At 43.1% G+C, this 20,000-nt stretch overlaps 1 protein-coding gene across 1 annotated transcript; it reads right to left on the bottom strand.

The window, feature by feature from the left end:
- Positions 1-10,084: 10,084 nt before the first annotated feature.
- Positions 10,085-19,655, bottom strand: LOC135106859 (uncharacterized). The gene is made up of 7 exons (XM_064016227.1): positions 18,885-19,655; positions 15,592-15,864; positions 14,759-14,997; positions 13,867-14,063; positions 12,896-13,178; positions 12,246-12,407; positions 10,085-11,787 (listed from the first exon to the last, which is right to left on the bottom strand). Exons 1-7 carry the CDS (start codon positions 18,955-18,957, stop codon positions 11,539-11,541), a joined length of 1,476 nt encoding a protein of 491 aa, XP_063872297.1. The 5' UTR covers positions 18,958-19,655; the 3' UTR covers positions 10,085-11,538.
- Between the last annotated feature and the right edge of the window lie 345 nt (positions 19,656-20,000).

Here is a 20,000-nt window from a genome sequence, read left to right on the forward strand (position 1 = left end):
TGCAATGTGGGAAAGGGAAACACTTCAACTCACTGTATTTACCTGTTTTGACGAGTTTGAAGGTGACGGAGCTGTGGAGCTTGAGCGTTTCGTTAGCACTTGGGTGTGTGAGATCCCGCAAACTGACCTCGCTGGCCATGACGCCCTTGTTTTGGCCACGAGACTTGCCCGACCCTCCGGTACTTTTCAGACTGATCCCCCGAGCCCCAGGTGTGGTAGCGCTGCCCGAGCTACTGTGAGGGGAAGGCTCGAGGGCTTTTTGACTCCCCGAGCTGTGGCTACTCCTACTGCTCGAGTGCCTGTGAGTGGAGGGGCGCCGGGGTTCCTGGGCCTGTGGGGAAAAATCCTGCAACGGCTGTGTGCTTTCCGCGAGGGGCAGGTGGTGGGGTCGTGTTCTCTCACTCGAAGTTATTTGCTGACACCTTGTATTTTCAATAGCCAAATGCTGCTGGCTTTTAACACTCTCACCAGGATGTTGAGACCTTACACTTTCCGCAACGGGCACCTGATGAGACCGGTAGCCCCCGTGAGGCCCACCGTGGTCCAGGAACGATCGGAAACTTCCACTTTTAACAATATGAGACCGAAAGCTGTGACTTGAACTCGGGTAAGTCCTGCCGCCTCGAGTCTCCGGAGGGTAGTCGCTGTCTCGCACGTCCCTATATCGCAGGCTATTGAACTGCCGTCCGTCACCGATATACAGGTCGGCTATATTTCTGTCAACACCCAATTCGTCCCGGCTTCTAAAACTTGTGCTTCGCGTCACAGAGGTCTCCCGCAGCGGACCCGAAGGACTTCCACCCCAGGAAAACCGGTTACTAACGGGTTTGGCTTCGGCATGCGGCGGTCGCAACAGAGTTTTGGTCTTTGCACCAGTAGAGGAGAGGGAGGACGTCTCCGTAGAGGTGGAGTACGAGGAAGGCTGTCGCTGGTTCACCACGACGTCGGGGTGAAAGTGAGGCCGCTGTTGCTTGTGCGCCTGTTGCTTGAGCGAGCTAGTGTGACTGCTATTGCTACTGCTATTAGGAACACTGCTAGGTAACTTGGTGTGTGGGGAGGACTGACTGTTACTGGACGCTTTGGACGGTGTCTTTTGGAAAGTACTGTTTGTTCTCTGTAAAGTCAGTTGTTGCTGTTGCTGTTGTTGCTGTTGTTGCTGTTGTTGTTGCTGCTGCTGTTGCTGTTGTTGCTGTTGTTGTTGCTGTTGTTGTTGTTGTTGTTGTTGTTGTTGTTGTTGTTGTTGTTGTTGCTGTTGTTGTTGTTGTTGTTGTTGTTGTTGTTGTTGTTGCTGTTGCTCTAGCTTATATTGTTGAGGTGATGTTGGTTGTTGAGAAGGCGGTACCGGTAGCTGGTGGTAGGAGTGTTGTTGTTGTTGTTGTTGTTGTTGTTGTTGTTGTTGTTGTTGTTTCTGGGGTGGTTGAAGTTGCCCGGGAAGTTGTTGGTTAGGTTGGGAAGGAGACAAAACTTGCACTACAGTGTGTCCTTTTTGGCTGAACCTTGCCGCCGACGAAGCTGTTCCACGTTTGTACCCTCTCGCACTATTCAGATCTAACAAATCGTCCAGAGGGAAAATCACATACATTCTCTCCCTCTGCTAGCCATGATCGCGCGCTAGCAAAGGGGACACGACCGGTACCCGCAGCCAAAGCACACTGAGGAAGACGAGAAGCACTCACCGCCCAGCCGCCTCGTCGGGCCTGCGCGCCAAAAGCGGGGACACAGGTAAACTCATACAGACGCACGTACTCACACACGCTCTCCTGCTCACACAGAGTCCTCTCGCTCCGCTCCGCTCCTCCCGCTCCCGGCGTATCCTTCAAATCCCGAACGCCGCAACAGTCAGAGGTAGATTTTTCCCACAAACTGACGCCATGTAGAGCAGTCACACATGAACGGGAGGCCGTACGATGGCGATTTATTTCTGGTGTGGTGGACTCCGCGATTTGGCAGTCCCCGAGAGCCCGCGCGAGCCTGGCAGCCTGGCACACCCCCTCTCTCACTCCCCCTCCTCTAGTGTTTCACCCGACGAGGTTCGAGGAGAGAGAGAAACCGCCTCGAGCTGCTACAGACTCCCTCCTCCTCCTCCTCCTCCTCCTCCTTCTATAGTACTCTGTCTACTTCTACTCTTGTTTGCTTTTGACACTTGATCACAGTGACATTCCTGCTAACCTTGCATGCCAGACCCAGACCAAATGTTCACTCGATAAAGAAAAGTATAACACGCTCTCTCTCTCTCTCTCTCTCTCTCTCTCTCTCTCTCTCTCTCTCTCTCTCTCTCTCTCTCTCTCTCTCATAATGATCTCCGAGCTATGCATCCCCGTCATTCTTGATCAAATACGACTGTAGGGTAACCACGGCAACGATGACATCACTTCGCCACTGTCTTTTTTTGTTTTGTTTCGCTCCCATCACTATCCGTTCTCTCTCTCTCTCTCTCTCTCTCTCTCTCTCTCTCTCTCTCTCTCTCTCTCTCTCTCTCTGGCTTTGATAGCATTCCTTCAGCAAATAAACAAGATTAGGTGTCGCTACAAGAACAAAACTGAACAGGCAGTTTCTTAAGGCTACTTCATCATCCAGCTCACACATTTTAACCAATTAAGGAAAGCGTAAAGGGAAAATAATAATAAAAAAAAAAACTCATCTTCTTTCCTATAAAATAAATAATAGTAACTGCAAGCAAATATATTCACGTACAGTCAGTAGAAGTAACCAGATGACCAAGAAGTACTAAAATAGGGCAAACCAAGGCACGGGAAAGATAAGGAAACCCAGAGTCACGCTATCAAGGACGCTACATCCCACCTGAACATCTAGCAGACCTCCTTTCACAGCACAGGCGGCCGCGACACAAAGGCTGCACACGCTTGATGATCTTGGCCCAAACAAAGTACTACTCTCGTGCCTGGTTCTTTGTGTGGCGCTGGGCAGAGAAATAGAGTCTCCTCGCAAGATTTTGTATTCGCATGCCTTAAATCACAGCTGCTTCCATCTTTTTTTTTTTACTCATTAAGCCAAGAATCTTCAATCACACTCTCAGCTGGACATCTTAAAGACAACTTAAGGTAGTTCTTTTACAATGCGGAGACTAAATGAGAACGCAAGCTACAAAAATGCACGCACATTTATCTTCCCAAAAACATAGAATTCAGTAATAATCACTTATATCAAACAAAAGTATAGTTCTCGGGCTTGATTCTTTGTGTGGCGCTGAGCAGACAAGCAAAGAGTTTCCCCACTGACTATAAGGCAAGATTCTGTACTTGTATTCCTTATACCACAGCTGCTCCCCGCGTTCTTTTAGTGATTAGTGTATGAATTTTCCCCCACACGACCAGCTAAACGTTTAAAATCGAAGCTAAGATAGTTCTTTGCAATACGGAGCGATTATTCCTTCATTTTTAATCATAATATTGGTCTCTGCACATTATTTTACCAACATCTCTTTGTCTTCATTGTTTCTTCTGAATTGCGCGCGATCTCATTGTAACCATTTAGCGCAGCGAATGTTACACTGCTCACTTCTCACACCCATAACACCATTATTAAAACTGTTCCAAAGGATAACTTATCCAGCAGCTGCATTAAAGAGTAAAGTCTCACAGTATTACATGAAACACATGGACAGAAAATATCTTACGAGAAAAGAGAAAGTCATACGGCGTCAGTCTGCACGCACAAAATGCCTTCTTAAGGACTTTTAATGGTATACTTTAAACTCTGAGGCAAAGTTGAGCAACAGCAACGCGTGCAGATTATATACTACAGTGTACCCTTCCGTAATGATGATACTTTGCTACAAAGTACTCGCATGTGGCTTTTGTAAACTACCAGGCAGTCGATTAGTTAAGCCGATTAAGTTTTAAAGAAAATATACTTTCCCTATCGTAATGATTTTATGATATTACGGAGCAATATTTCATTTGCAACGAATGCCAAATGATGATTTTTAACATCTGCAACAAGAATTGAAAATAGTGATTCACAGTAAATATAAACACAGACCTTAGTTCCCCGAGGACGCTGTGAGGTGCACGGTGCGGTATGGTTTAGGATGCGTGGCGGATAAAACTTGTTGTCCACGGTGCTGTGGAAAAGAAAATCACGGTGGATAAGACAGTACAGGACAGAGAAATATTTAGTACACTACAAGTCTCTATATTCGAAAGTAGACATATATACAATGAGACATGTATACAGTAATAGTGCATTCACTGTAATAGGAGAAGGCAAGAGAGAAAATACCTCACTCTCTAAAGATTTGTATTCGACTGAGCGAGACTGGGGTGCTAAGCTCGAGTCCCCGAACTCTCGAACCCTCATCTCGAGCAGGCAGTCTCAGACGCCGTGTTGCCAGACGCACGCTCGCTGCTCGCCACAATTAACGTGGACTTATTTACTTTTTTTTTTTTTTTATTTCGTGGATTTTTTAGGTTTATGATCTCGCCTATTCCGCGCGGAGTAGTAAAGGTTTGATTCCCAAAAACAATCTGCATGTGCGCAACTTTGATAACTCACAGGTAGACAAGCAAACACTGGCTGACTGACTGACTGACTGACTGAGAGACAAACCAACAGACACACAGGCGATAGATGGACAGAGCTCATAAGTAGTAAAGGAAAAAAAAATATTGGAGAGGAAAGGTGTGGCTCTTCTTCTTCTTCTTCTTCAAGAGAGAGAGAGAGAGAGAGAGAGAGAGAGAGAGAGAGAGAGAGAGAGAGAGAGAGAGAGAGAGTGGTATAGCAGAAAAATTTATCTCTACAATACAAGGACGATTACTGGTGTGATGAGTATCGTGATGACCAATGGTAGCATTAGAATGACAGATATGTAACACTGGAATATTTACGTATTTTTCATTCCATTAGTAGTACTCATATGCCTAATAGTCCAGTAATTCCACCAAAATTGCCTTGAGATCTATGAAATCTTCTCGGATGGAGCAATTAAGGCAGCATTAAGATGAAATATAGCAAGAATCTCGCCCATAGCAGGATAATAACACTCGTTCCGGGAAACTCAGGCTGTGTTGTGAAGTGCCGAGGAGGACTGGGGGCTCTGGGAAATGTCGCTACGAAGTGATAGACGCATTGTTGGTCTGATGCGCCTAATGAACTTCCAGGAACGTAATGGAAATTCGAGAAACTTTATAAAAACTCCAAAAACATGTCTTGCTTTTTTTATTATTCTTGCGATAGCTTGGCGAGGAGCTTCCACCATCAATGAGGAAAACAATGATGAGAAACTGACTAATCTTCTCTGTGGCTTTTGAAAATAGTCCTTATGAGACCCCTAGCCATTTCAAAATACAGAACCTTTTGGAAAACGAAAAAGAACAATACATATATTTTGCTTAATAAGATAAAAAAAAAAAAAAAAAAAAAAAGAAGAAAACAGAAAAAGAGAAGGGACATGTCAGGGAATCCCATTTCAAGGCTACACTCACGACCAACAGTTCAACTCAAGAGCAAGCACAAGGCACAACTTTCACTGCAGTATTTATACACTTATTGTTGTCCCTTGTGAATCTGCTGGTCTGTTTGCAAACTCTTTGCTTGTTTGGTCTCTTTTGGTCTTGCTTAGTCTCTTGCGGTTCGCCTTGGTTTCTTTCTCCATGACTGGCTTGCAGATCTGTTAATTCTGATTTGCCGTATCTTGGTGCTTCGAGTGAAATTACCTGTCCTCCTAGTCCTCCAATATATTTTCTCTTAATGGTGCCCAAACTGATTCTAAAACGTAAATATCGCCCTTTTTTTTTTTCTTCTTACATCATGTCTGAATTTTTTGCTTTAATTTCTCGACGAAGGATTGAAGATTTACGTCACAAAATTCTTACTTTTTTTTTTCTTAATCAGTAGATGTTTTTAACCATAGGAACGATTACTTGCTGAGGCAGGTAGTAGGAAAATGCTGATGAAATTCTAGTTAGTTCAGCATAACATCTACGTGTAATAGGCACGAAAAGGCATAAAAAATATATATATATTAATCAACTATAAAGAGGATGGAAGAAAGAAAATACTTCAGGAAAACAAAATGAGGTTAACTTAGGAAAAGGAATTATCCAGAAAGGACGCGCAAACGGAAACACAGGAATTAAATCAGCATTCAAACAAAGCCACCAATGGAGGTGAAGGCAACAGACAGGTAAGCACGAGATGGATGACATTGGTGTGTTGGCGGGGGAAAGCTATACGAGACCATGAACGTGATCGGGGGACGCAATAAATATACATCCTTCAAACAGCCACCCATCACGTAAAGAGAGGAGCGAGAGGTGGCAATACTAACGATCTGCGTGAATCCTTCATCGTCAGGGGAAGGAGGAGCAGCGAAAGAGGAAATCATGAACGGATCAATATCGGGGTCGAGGCAAGTCGCTGTCTGTTGGAGTCTTGGTGGTTCTTGATAATTTCAAGAACCACCAAGGATGTATAAATTAAAATAAGAGAATAAATAATGAAAAATATCATTAATATAAATGAAGGCTTTGGTAAATCAAATTGTGGAGGTTGTTATACTTTTCATCGTGTTTATCGCATCTAATTACTTCTTTCCTCCCTATATATGTAACCTCACTGACTCAACGGTAACTCGCTCAGGACTATGCTTGCTATCATGTTTCGTAGCGCACCAGTGTGGCGCATGGAAGACACTATCATCGCCTGAATCTGCTCTTCGACTAATAACTTATGATTCACGCATGAAAAAAATAAAATAAATAAATAAATAAATAAATAAAATATAAAAAGACAAATTTTTACCTCGCGACGATCTCTCAGAATTTCTAGATCCAAATATATCCAAAGTTTTTTTTTTTTTCTATTATTATTTATTTATGAATTATTCTTTTTCCACGAGGGGTCGATGGGGCAAGGAGTGAGAATTATGCGTGTATGAGTGTGTGGTGCTCTGTCCTGTGTGGGATTGCCGACCTGGAATATAGACAGATAGAGAGATAAATGATTACTCAAAAACTGTGTGACCCTTCATCCAGAGAAAAATTCTTTTTTTTTCAGATTATCCTTTCCTTTTCGCTAAAATAAGATTCTATTACATTTTCATCCTTGCTTCAGATCACAGCATCAGCATGAATTGGCATATTTCAGTAACCTCTTGTAAAACTTTAGCTTTATTTCAGACAAACCTCTCCTTTCCCAAATAAGGTTCTGCTACAAGTATACACACTTTCATCCTCATTCCAGACTACGGCATCGGTGTGGAATAATGCAATAACAGTCTTCACGTATCGGTATACTCCAGTAACCTCTTGTAAGCTGCTCATGTTATATTTGATTAACATAACAAAAAAGAGATGTGAATTCAGTGTCTGCCTCCCTCAGCTGCCTCGGCCTTATACTGTAACAATACTTCACTCGCTATTGTGGCATCCAGGTATTTGCATATTACTGCCATTGATCGCTTAAGCTACTTTAGATTAGGAACGGATCACCAAAGAGTTTATGTGGTCTACATTTATATGCAAATCTCTCTCTCTCTCTCTCTCTCTCTCTCTCTCTCTCTCTCTCTCTCTCTCTCTCATCATGGTAAATTAGTGAAGCAGGGAATAATAGTAAAGAGAGGCTGCCCCTTCATTTACAAACACACGCCCACACACTTTGCCCTGCCCTGTCCGGCCCTGTCCTGCCCTGCCTTGTCCCGTCCTCGCCGCGCGTCACCGTGTATAAAAAATGCAAACAAGTACATCGTTTCAAATCTGGATGACTGATGTAAATCATATTATCGCAAATTTCAAGTATCCTCTGTAAACACTGGTCAGTCTGACGTGAACTAAATTGACAGCCTAACTCACCCCTATTGATAAGTACCGTTTTGAACTAAATACTTTTGATGCTAAAACTATGAGTCACGGAATGTGTCTGTGTATAAATGAACCAGTAATTAGAGTTGATAAATATCCTGCGTTGTCCCAAGTGATCTATATAGTGTGCCGCTCATAAGCTAACCATTTGACAAATGAATGACGAGTGTACAGAGAGGAAACCCTTACAATGAATCTATAGTGAACAGAAACCACGCATGACATTTTCAAGACTCTTTTCTAACTCTGAATAATCTTTTTGGCTCTGTTCTTTTGTGACCGGCACCTCAGTGGCCGTTTTGTCCTGCATTTCTGGAGCCCTTAGCTAGAACACTTCTTATATAAGTAAAAAAAAAAAAAAAAGAAAAAAAGAAAAAGAAAAATACAACTAGAGTGCTGTCTCTCCCACCAAGAACCTTCCGTGAGCCATGATCGAACTCGCAGCCTTCAGGACGCGAGCTGAAATGAAACACGTCACCCTGTTTAAAATATCCCACGAGTATAAAGTCACTCTGGGTCGTGAAGGTGACGATCTGCAAAGTTGACGCTCTTCCCTCATCTTCTCTCACACTGACGTATGTGGAGTGCATCATATCTTGGGCATCTCTCAGCTAAGCACATCGAGTCCCTCCTTGGGGTGTCTGGGAGCTCTCTACCTTCCTCCCGCTGTGAAACCTCAACCCGTGCACTCCTCGCGGCGCCCACAAGCACTTCCTCCTTACCTGCCGCCCGCCTGCCTCCCACGTGCTTCTCTCCCCTCAGTGCGCGTGACGCTTGCAATATTCCCCTCCAATCGGTCCTAAAGGGAGTCATTGCCTTCGTAACCTTTCCGCTTTTTAATGGCATACACCATGTAAAGCTTAATTGCTCCGCCAGCCACGCAGTTCAAACAGTTCATTATGCCACGCGAGCTCTTGCTTTACGGTGTTCAATTGAAGGGAAAAAATATGAAAAAATATACCAATACAAGGAAACGAAGGTGGTGAAAGTAAAGAAAATGGGAAGTCTTCTAAAAGTAATAATGATGAAAGACAAAAAATATATAAAGGTATTCAACTCAAGAAAAAAATGTTTTGCGGTGTTCAATTAAAAGGGAACAAACTGAAAAAAAAAAAGAGAGAAGAGTGGCATTGTTGAAAACGAAGAAAATGGATATGCTTCTAATAATGAATAAATAAATGAATGGGTGAATAATAGAAAATAAGAAAAGAGGTACTTAATTAAAGGAAAAATTACAAAAAAAATCAGCAATAACAGGAGAGGAAGATGGTAATACTGAAAGCGAAGGAAATGAAAATGTTCCTAAGAAGAAAAGTCACATCAATGCAGACCGGGGTAATCTGTGTCAAAGGGTCAAGCAGGAGCAGTGAGAGTTCTTGAAAACTCAGCCCGAGTGTCCTGTTGAGACGAGAACCTTCACGGGTCACGGAGGAACGAGTGAGACGTCACGCCCTCTCTTCCTCTCTCCCGTTCTTGCCGGGGAGAGTCGATGTTCTTCTTGCCTGTCACACCTGGCACGGCGGGCGGCACACCTGCTGGTCGGCTTCTTCTGCCTCTGTTTGGTTTCTATCTTTATTTCTTTGTTTTATTTATCTTTTTTTTCATTTTTTCTTTTTCTCGCGTGGCGCCAATGCTCAGTACTCACACTACAACTTACACCACTACAATTACGTGTGTGTGTGTGTGTGTGTGTGTGTGTGTGTGTGTGTAATAATAATAGTAATAATAATAAGTGTGTGTGTGTGTGTGTGTGTGTGTGTGTGTGTGTGTGTGTGTGTGTGTGTGTGTCACAACACTACATTACCAAACCAGACTGATATTTTTTCGAGCAATGAGACCAAAAAAAAAAAAAAAAAAAATCATAACGTTGAGGACTTTGCACTGTAATAAACGAATATTTAAGACACACATACATAAAGAAAAGAGGGTAAAACTAGCTCAATTTCTGCCAGCTGCTCACAGGACAAGAGACGCACGCTCCTGCTCACACTCACACAGAAAGAGAGTCGGCAAAGCGAGATGAAAGTTCAGCTGTAATGGCACCACCTTTGTGTATAAAATTATTACCTTTATTACTAAGAGCGCTCAGTACTTCTGCCTTCTCTCTCCGTCTGCCTGCTTGTCTGTCTATCTGTCTGTCTGTCTGTCTGTCTGTCTGTCTCACATCCCTGGCACTAAGGCAAAAACTAGGAGTCAAACTAGCACTATTCAACGCTATATACTCGATAACCAATACACATGAATAGAGAGATTTTAAAGATTCATTTCCAATATATATATATTTATTTAATTTCATTTAATTTATCATTTACATATTGGTGCATTTGTCTTTCACCTGTCCAAAGTAACAGTGGTATAAGATTCAGCTTCTGTATAAGAAAAGGGGATATTTTTCACCGTGATTTTCTGAATAATAATAATAAAAGAAAAAGATAAAAGAAACGGACTTGAGCAGTTTGTTTATGAAAATGATGATAAACTGACTAAAGAGAGTTTTAGATTCAACTTTTATGCTTGTAATATGGAAATAAGGAAAATGAGATGTCTTTCACCTTAGTTTTCCGAATAGTATAAAAAAAAAAAAAAGAAACTGACTTGAGCATTTTGTTTATAAAGATGACCATAAACTGACTGGAGGGAGTTTCTGTACTGCAGCATTTATGAATGATATGCATGGCCATGGAGAGGGGATCGCTTGACCTACATACTGAAGGCTCGTCTGCGCCGTTGTCTGCACCTGCCTGCTGCCAAGATATTGATTGATCCGGCTAATACTACAGTGCCGTGTAATTGTCTGACTTACAATAACGTAGCTTAAGATAACAGTCATATATTTATAATGGAAGTAATCATACCAGATACCATTAATTGATATAGTTAAAAATAATTGGTTAAATAGAAGAATTAGTTCCATATCATTCTTTCTTTCTTTTATATTAGTCTCTCTCTCTCTCTCTCTCTCTCTCTCTCTCTCTCTCTCTCTCTCTCTCTCTCTCTCTCTCTCTCTCTCTCTCTCTCTCTCAAAAACTTACATTCCTGTCATTTCTGATCCCGGACAGGGAAGATCCTGTTGACATAACATAAATAAAAACACAGCTCTTTCATCTACCAAGAAGGAGCAACTTTCTAGACAAACATTAACTTAAATTCCGTAACTCTTAATGATATGTGATTCCTTCCTCGCCGTGGAACAAATGACGATGCAATTAATCTTTTTTTTTTTTTCCGTAGCTTTAGCGAATCCGGGTACTATTAAAAACACGTTATATCTCTTTCCTGGTTCCACCGAACTAGGGGAACTTAATGTCTGAGAGTTAAAGTTAGTGTTTGAGTGTCCAGTCAGTTAACATTCGTGCATGATCGCCCAGATATTCAGCTCACAGGCAAGCCCAAAGTTCTGAGAGGCCAAGTGAAATGATCAAGGAGTTAAGGCTTAGCTCTGTGTTTTCAGCGACCAAGTTGTATTGCGTGCAGGAAGCCAGATTTTGGAGAAAGCGCCGGAGCTTTGTTCCGTTGGCTTTTGCTCAGAGAGAACGAGGCTTGGAACACGAGAATACATACGTGGTACTTTGTTACGGTATATGTGCTGCTATACCACACAAGTATTTGTCCAAAGGCCTCTACATACACACACACACACACACACGCACACACATTAAGTATTAAAAAACGCATATTCCTTAAAGCACTTGGAAAATGTTGATATCCAACCAAATGACTACACGAAAAGATTCACTCCACTCAGCCTTGGAAGGTGAGGGATGGTTTGGCGGAGGTCGTCCACTGTGCAGCAAAAGGTCCTTCCCTCGGTCACGTCGTCAACTTCCCAGTCAACCCAACCTAGGTCGGAACACACGGTAGAGCACGGCGGGTGTCTCGATCTCCAAGAGCCTGAGGATGGTCTCTCCTTCACGTCGTTTATCACAACAATAGCTACCGCAGTGTTCGCTGCGGGATCATGGATTACCTGTAGATGGGAGAAAAAGCTTGCGTGAGTCTCTAGCCTGTATTCTGAAACGTTTTGCTCTCTCACCACGACTATTTTCAAAGACCACAGAGATGCTGGCTTTTCAAGACAGTTAAGAGATGTGTCAATAATGTACAAATGTTGTTAATCTGTCCTAGAACCACAAAAACACCTGAAAAACTTGTGTAACTTCAACTAGACCATTTTGAATAAAATGGAGGTGCGATGTAGAAGTGCTTCAGAATACAGGCCTGTTTCACGTTATAAGTGTTCTATCATGAAACACCTGCATGTTTCATTCTTAATTTTTGAGAGCTGACTGCCAACATGAACAAAAGCAAAGTGCAATACTGAAATACACCAACAAATATTATAAAAAAAAAAACAACGGTTTGGTAATGTCCCTGGTAATACGGATAATGTACGCAATACTCTCTGGTGTGGTGTTTCTCCCTAACCTTCCACATGAGGGCGGGCACGGGCACCACCTTCCCCCCGAGGAACATTGTGGTGGGGTGGCTGTTCACGTCCGGCAGCTCCAGGATGCCGTGAGTGCCTGTGTACACTTCCAGGGTGGCCTGCCGTTCCTCAGCCAACTCCCGCACCGCAGACTCAAGGCTCTGAAGAAACACAGTGAATCACGTTAAGAATTGTGAGATATAAGTTGATGGTTGTCCATAAGGCTGTGTCTTTATGACAGTTAAGTAAACTGCTTTTTTTCTTTTAATATCAAAGCCAACCAGATCTTCCTTGTCCTCAAGGAATAACAGAAATGTGTGCTTTAAGCTTGTAACAGAGAAAAGAGAGAGAGAGAGAGAGAGAGAGAGAGAGAGAGAGAGAGAGAGAGAGAGAGAGAGAGAGAGAGAGAGAGAGAGAAAGGAAGTTATAGTTTTCAAAGGCGTTTTTCATGATTCTAATAATATCCTAACAATGACTTTGCATCATCAATTAAAAGAAAAAAATCACCCTTAAGAACCCTTAAGAACCACATCAGTGCCCTCTGAAAACATTCCTTATGAGAAAAATACACGTTTAAGAATATACAACGGCTGTACTTCACACTACGCGGCTCAGTGACTCGAAGCAACGATAAAGAGTATAGACCAACCTTCCAATTCCCGTTGTTGACAGCCTGCCACTGCGGAACGACGTTAATGTAATAATAGGTGGCATCTTGCTCCGCCTCCAGCACGAAGTCCGCGTCAGGTGCTAAGTGTCCCTTGGCTAGGTAGTGCTGCCCCTTGCCGGAAAGCTCATCCATCGACCTCAGGTATTGTGATGCTAATTCCCTCTGCTTGGCCTTCTTGTACTGGCGATTCAGGCTCACCGAGAACATCCTGTTACTCTTGAAGCTTGGCCTCGACGGCTCCACCACCTTGGCGTCGATGAATCTGAGGAGACATTCAACCTTTCCAATTGCCGGACATCTTTTCCTCATAGTCCCTTAACATTTTTTTTCAGACGCCCAAGCATGTTACTTAGTTCTGTAACCTAGAAAAGACAAAATTTATCTCCTAGATAATGATGATGTTAATGCCAACAACAAAACGGACAAAAGAAGGAAACTCATGTACCCTATAAAGCTTGTTTTTGTTAATTTCCAAGGTAAAGAAATGCTCCCCTAATTTGAAGAGACTTGCATTTGATGAGGCCATGGAAGACGAAACCTGTACACTCCTCATGAGCATATGTAAGAGAGAGAGAGAGAGAGAGAGAGAGAGAGAGAGAGAGAGAGAGAGAGAGAGAGAGAGAGAGAGAGAGAGAGAGAGAGAGAGAGGGAGGGAGGGAGGGAGGGAGGGAGAGAGAGAGAGAGAGAGAGAGAGAGAGAGAGAGAGAGAGAGAGAGAGAGAGAGAGAGAGAGAGAGAGAGAGAGAGAGCAGGAAACTACGTAGAAACAAAATCTGTCATCCTATCATGTCAGAGAGACGGAATGAAACCACCAACCAACACGTGTGAAATTAAAAACCACGGGGAACAAGATAGAAACAAAAAATACACTTCATTTTTCCCTCCTCTCTCCAGTTACACTCGACAACAGCAGCATTTCACTCACTCACAGAAGGATTAGAAATGTTTTACCTTCCGTGTATCGTGTGGGTGACAAACACTGAGGTCTCTAGCTTTCTGTTAAAGCAGACCGATATCTGGGGAAGGTAGAGGCCCCGGCGAATGTCCCAGCCGATAAAGTGCATGCGGCTGTCCTTCCCGCAGCTCTCGCCTGACTTCAATGTGGGTTTGATCTTCTTGTGACACCCCAGGTCCGCCCAAGATACCGGCTGTGGAGGCAATAAGGGAGTGAGTAGTGCAGACTAAAGGTAGATGGTGAAGAACGTTATTATATTGGACCACGCGATCGAGAGCGATGAAATAGACTTTACTGATCTAATATGTTAATAGATATAGCACCATTGAGACCACAGCCATAATTCTACTATACTACTACTACTACTACTACTACTACTACTACTACTGTTGCTACTACTACGATCAGGCAGGGCGCATCACTGACGAGACATTCAGACTTCATTTCTGCACAGTATCCCTTAAAAACTATTGGAGCTCGTTCTCTTTAGCTCGCACGGACTGCGACTGCTCTCAGACGTTACCTCATATCTGTGAAATCTTAATTTGACTATTTTGGACGGGCTGTTATAAAGAATTTCAACTGTTTAGCAAGGGTTCTGCATCATCAATTGCGAAAAAAAAAACTATGAAAACCCATCTTTGTAACCTCTGAAAATAGTCCTTGAGAGTTTTAAACGGTTCTGGTGGAAAAATATGAAAGATTCCAATTGTTTCAAAAGAATTTTGCCTCATCATTGGGGGGAAAAATCCTATGAAAACCCATATAAGCATCTTCATAGCCTCTGAAAATAGCCTGTCAGAGTCTCAAGCATTTCAAAATCCGTGCCCTTCTGAAAACACCACGCCAAGTTCCGTACAAGACAAGTGGAGGCACTGCAAGGCTTACATTCCTGCCGCGATACAGCTGAGAGTTCCTGCAGGTAATGTACACGCGAGGCTGCTTGTTTCTGGCGAGGTAGTTGCCGCTGCCGGGACAGGAGGCGAGAACGGTAGTCCCACTGGTCAATGTTACGATCTGCTGTCTACGCACGATGTCCGGGTAGATGAGTTCCTGCCGCTCAGTGTCCACAAGGAAAGGGTGAATGTACTCGCTCGGAACACCATCGTAACGGAAGGTGCAGCTGTCTGAAGAAGAATAAGAATGCAAAAAGTGACCATGATGATTCTCTCTCTCTCTCTCTCTCTCTCTCTCTCTCTCTCTCTCTCTCTCTCTCTCTCTCTCTCTCTCTCTCTCTCTCTCTCTCTCTCTCTCTCATCTATAAATTTGGGTAAACCTTTTCTTTAAGATATTCGCAATAATTTCGGAGTTAATAATGGCTACTAAATCTGCTCCACTCATTCACTTCCCTACCTACGTCAACTGTGCTGCAGCTGAAGGAAGAGAGAGAGGGCAAAAAATAAAAATTGCTAAACCGAGGCAGTAACATGAGGTCACTCTCTACGACAGCGAAGAAAACTGAGGCTCTCTGTTCCCTAAGTCTCAATAATGTACTACATCTTGACGCGTCTACACCACTTTTAAAGACTCATTTTGTGTCTCGGGAAATTTAATACCTACGTCCTCACAGAACCTGACTCCTCTTCCTCCACTACGCACTACTTAACTTTATTTATGAAAACTCTGGCAAGAACTCTCGCTGGCTGGCAAATGCACGAGGCAATACATAATTAACAAAACAAGTGAAAAAGAAGCACAATAAACACAATTATCACACTTACTTGTCTGCGGCCGCTGCTCGAACCAAGGGATTCTTTGCTGCGTCTGCTCGATCTCTATTGGTGCCCAGGTGTCTCGCGGAAGGTTGGCGGGGACCTGAGGCAACCAAGGGTTTTCATACAGCGGGGCTTGTTGGGGCTGCACGAAGTTCACGGGCAGCCAGGGGTCAGTGGTCCCGCCCTGCTCAACCACTTGACCCTCCGACATCTGCGGAATCCACAACTGCTCGCTTTGCTGCGAACGTGAACGGCCGCCTCTGTTTCGCGGTCTTCTTCCTGAAATGAGCAATAGCATTCTCATATCGTAAAACTCAAGAGCGTATTATCTTACATTTAAACATTTAAACATTTTTTCTCGACTTTTATCTACCATGCTCTAGTAAAGTTATTGCAGTTTTCATGGGCGTTTCCATGGTTTTGGTAGTAGTTTAACTAGTATTCTGCATCATCACTTGGGAAAACTCGTGAGAACTGCTTTTTACCATGCTCTAGTGAAGTAATTGAAGTTTTCGTGGATTTTCATGATTCTACTATGAGTATTTTGCATCGTCAGTAAGGAAAAATATTCTTACCGTGCTCTAGCGAAGTTATTGGAATTTTTATGGGTTTTCATTATTCTAGTACAAGTATTCTGCATTATCAGTGACGAACATGATCAATCATATATGTGACCCTTGAGAAATAACCCTGGTCAGAGCTCAAAGGGTTTAGAAATGCGGAACTCTGAAATAAGGATGATTATAGAAAACATCAATATCCACAACTGGGTTTATCTTGCACATTTTATCCTTCACGTGTAGTCCCTGACATGGTGTTACGGGGTTGTAGGGGATGTCAGGAGTTGATTCAGTCTGCAGTAGTGAGGGAGGGGTTGCCAAATCTCTCTCTTCAAGGCCTCTTTTATCCTTCGGCGCTAAACTTTCCGGATTTGTCCATCACGTGATAGCAGCATGCAATTATGATCTCATCCTACTCAGGGAGATAACTATACTCTCCCTCTCTCTCTCTCTCTCTCTCTCTCTCTCTCTCTCTCTCTCTCTCTCTCTCTCTCTCTCTCTCTCTCTCTCTGGAATTCAGGATTTGGAAAAGAAAATCCACGATTCTTAAATAAAGAAACAGCCGATCAGTTTTCGGAAAGAATCCACAGTGCAAACACACACACACACACACACACACACACACACACACACACACACACACACACAACACACATACACACACACACATACACACACACGCACACACACACACACTTATCACATAATGGAAGGAAGTGTCAAGATCATAGAAAAGTTATTTGATGTTATGAAAGTCCTGCAGAGAGAGAGAGAGAGAGAGAGAGAGAGAGAGAGAGAGAGAGAGAGAGAGAGAGAGAGAGATGGTAAGATGAATAACATGAATTCTATTATCAACATAAACAAAGGCACTTCCTTCCTCCTCAGATCTAACATTACTTATGTAACCTGTGTAGATCTGTGGAGATTACCAACACACACACACACACACACACACACACACACACTACCTTCCTCCTTCCGCTGAGTCAGCTTCTGTGTCGACGAGGTTTTCCCAAAGCTCTCTCTCTCTCTCTCTCTCTCTCTCTCTCTCTCTCTCTCTCTCTCTCTCTCTCTCTCTCTCTCTCTCTCTCTCTCTCTCTCTCTCGCTCTAGGGGTTTCGTATGTACGTCCATATCGTCAACAGGAAAAGCTTGGACTAGACTGAAGAAAGAAGTAACATATCACAGAAGAGGAAAAGTTTTTTTTTGGGGGGTGGGTTTTGATTACATGGAAGTCCTGCAGAGAGAGAGAGAGAGAGAGAGAGAGAGAGTAGTGTATGACAGCCAGCTGGAACACAACACCGTGGTAAGGTTGAGCTGGTCGCCGTGGTTGCCCAGCGCGTGAGTCACGGAGCTTCCTGACGCAGCTGCCAGTCGTTTCGGGTTTCCGGTAAGTTTCCGGACAACATAAACTTCCTTCCGTCTAAATTCCGAATTAAGACAATGTTATTATGTATTTTTATCATTCACGTCACGCCGGAATCCTCCTGGTCCCATGTTCTGAAACGCTTTACTCTTTCACCACAACCGTTTTCTATGGCCACAAAGCTGATTAACCGGGTCCTCAAGAGTGTTTTTTCCAGATAATAATGTAGGAATCTTCTTAATTCGTCACTATAACCGTAAATTACCCTCAAAAACCCGTGAGACCTCAACTAGAGCCTTTAGAATGTAGTGGAAGTGCGGCGCAGTGTTTCAGAATATGGTCCCTGATCTTGCATCACTAAAATCAGGGATGCCCTGTCTCGCTCTCTCGTTCAAGGTCAGTCTTTGCCTTGACTTAATTTCCTGTTACCATGCCTTCCTCTTTTACTTACTGGGGAAAGTAACCATGGGCGGAAATATGTTTAAGAAATATCTCAATCTTATTTCCGTTTCCAGAAAAAAAGACTAATAGAACCGAGAGAAAAGGTATTATCTATTGTGTGTTTATGATTCCATTCGGAGAGCTCAAAAAATAAACTAGGGGAAAATGCGGAAACATGAAGAGAATTTGACAGTTTATATCAGTGAAAGGGATGAAAGATGGAAGGCGCTGATTAACTCTTGCATTAGTAAGGGGGACACATACGTAGGTGAGAGTGAATAGTAACTTAGTAAGCATCGTGTAGCTAGAAATAAAATGTGACGACCATTACATGCATTGCCTTCCCTCGGCCTTCTTACCATTAAGTAAAGCACATGGTGGGTTGTAGTATTCCTGATGTGTGTGTGTGTGTGTGTGTGTGTGTGTGTGTGTGTGTGTGTGAAGATATTACTATTAAAAGGCATTATATCTTTTAGTACCACGATATCAATTTCTTTATATTTTTAGATGTCAGAGGATTTTATCAAGTTACGGATTATACTTTTCGGTATCCATCTAGTGATTCACCTGACAATGATTATGTCATATTCACTAAAATGACGAACTATTCCGAAATGTTTTGCTCTCACCACAACTGTTTTTAAAGGCTATAAATGGTTAGCCGGGTTCTCAAGTGTTTCTCCTGTTACTGATGTAAAAATTTTGTTTATTTGTTACTAGAATCATAAAAACACCCTTAAAAATCCGTGTAACTTCAACTCGAGCTTTTTTTTAATGTAGTGGCGGTGCGCCGCAGAATATGATCCATTATGTGACTGCATTAAGTTTGTTAATTGCAAGCTGTCTGTAGTAATGAATGGGATATACGTACAGCTTGCCACGTTATCATGACTAAGAATAAAAGCAAAACATAACAATACAAAATATGCTTACTGCGAGCGTTTACAGGATTGCTCAGCACCATCATCATCATCGCGAGCCAGAGTGCTGTCCTGAGCCGCATCATGTCGCCCGATGCGTCTGGAGTGGCGGGAGAGGCTCAGATCAAACAGCACTGAGTCTGTTTTGTTATAAGTATGGGGGACATGCAACACGGTTGAAGTGGTGCTGCGTTGAGTGTTGACAGCAGGCGTCAGTGTTCTGCCAAGGCGTGGAAATCTTCGCATCGGCTGCCTTTGAAAAGTTTCGTAACGTGCTGGAGCGAGTGGTGGCCCCAATTTCTCGCTGTGTTACGATGTACAGTCAAGTCACGTGGAGTGTTTTCAAAGAGATAGTCGGCCTGGTTTTGAGGCGCAGCGAGGTGCCAAGCTGCGGTACTAGTAGTGGTGGCGGCGGTTACTGCTTCTGGCTGTGGGTGTGTGGCGCGGACGGAAATATCTTATCGACTGGCAGTGTGGTCTGATTCGAGTCCCTCCGCTCAAGCCTCGATGCCTCAGCCGACTACACACCGGCTTTTAACATTGTCGCCAGACTGTCAGATTTACGTACGACAACTTTCCTGGTGTACGTTTGGCAACGCACTTATGAAAGTCTTTTGAAACGTATTATTTTCCTCATATTGAGTAATTTTCATCCTTTTCCTCTTCTCTGCCTTGCCTCATCTTCCTTGAGCAGACAGATACTGAAACTAAGGAAATTCGCTTTTCAGATATCGGCATATACGTACTATAGCAGGTTATGGATGTCAAGCTCAAGAAACACAAACTTCAATAGTGAAATATAAATTATGATGATGCATGTGAAGAAAATTTCTCCCCTTACATACTCGTACAACGATGATGCAAGCCTAACGAGGCAATAAGAAATGCATCAGCGGAACAATTTTCTCGTACAAGTTAATAAAACTCAATGTAAATGTGTAAAATAAAATCAGATATACTGCGAGGCCATACCGGACGGTCATCCTACTGCCAGGACTGAGAGAAATGAAAAGGGAGTGTGATTGGCGTTGGGATGAAATCCATGGAGAGCGTATTGGTCTCCGGGCCTTGATGAAGCTCGAGGCGGAATTGCCTACCTCCCTTGGCTGCAGTACGTCGCGGAGCCTTT

The sequence above is a fragment of the Scylla paramamosain genome, chromosome 14 (assembly GCF_035594125.1).
Source record: "Scylla paramamosain isolate STU-SP2022 chromosome 14, ASM3559412v1, whole genome shotgun sequence".
Classification (NCBI taxonomy): domain Eukaryota; kingdom Metazoa; phylum Arthropoda; class Malacostraca; order Decapoda; family Portunidae; genus Scylla; species Scylla paramamosain.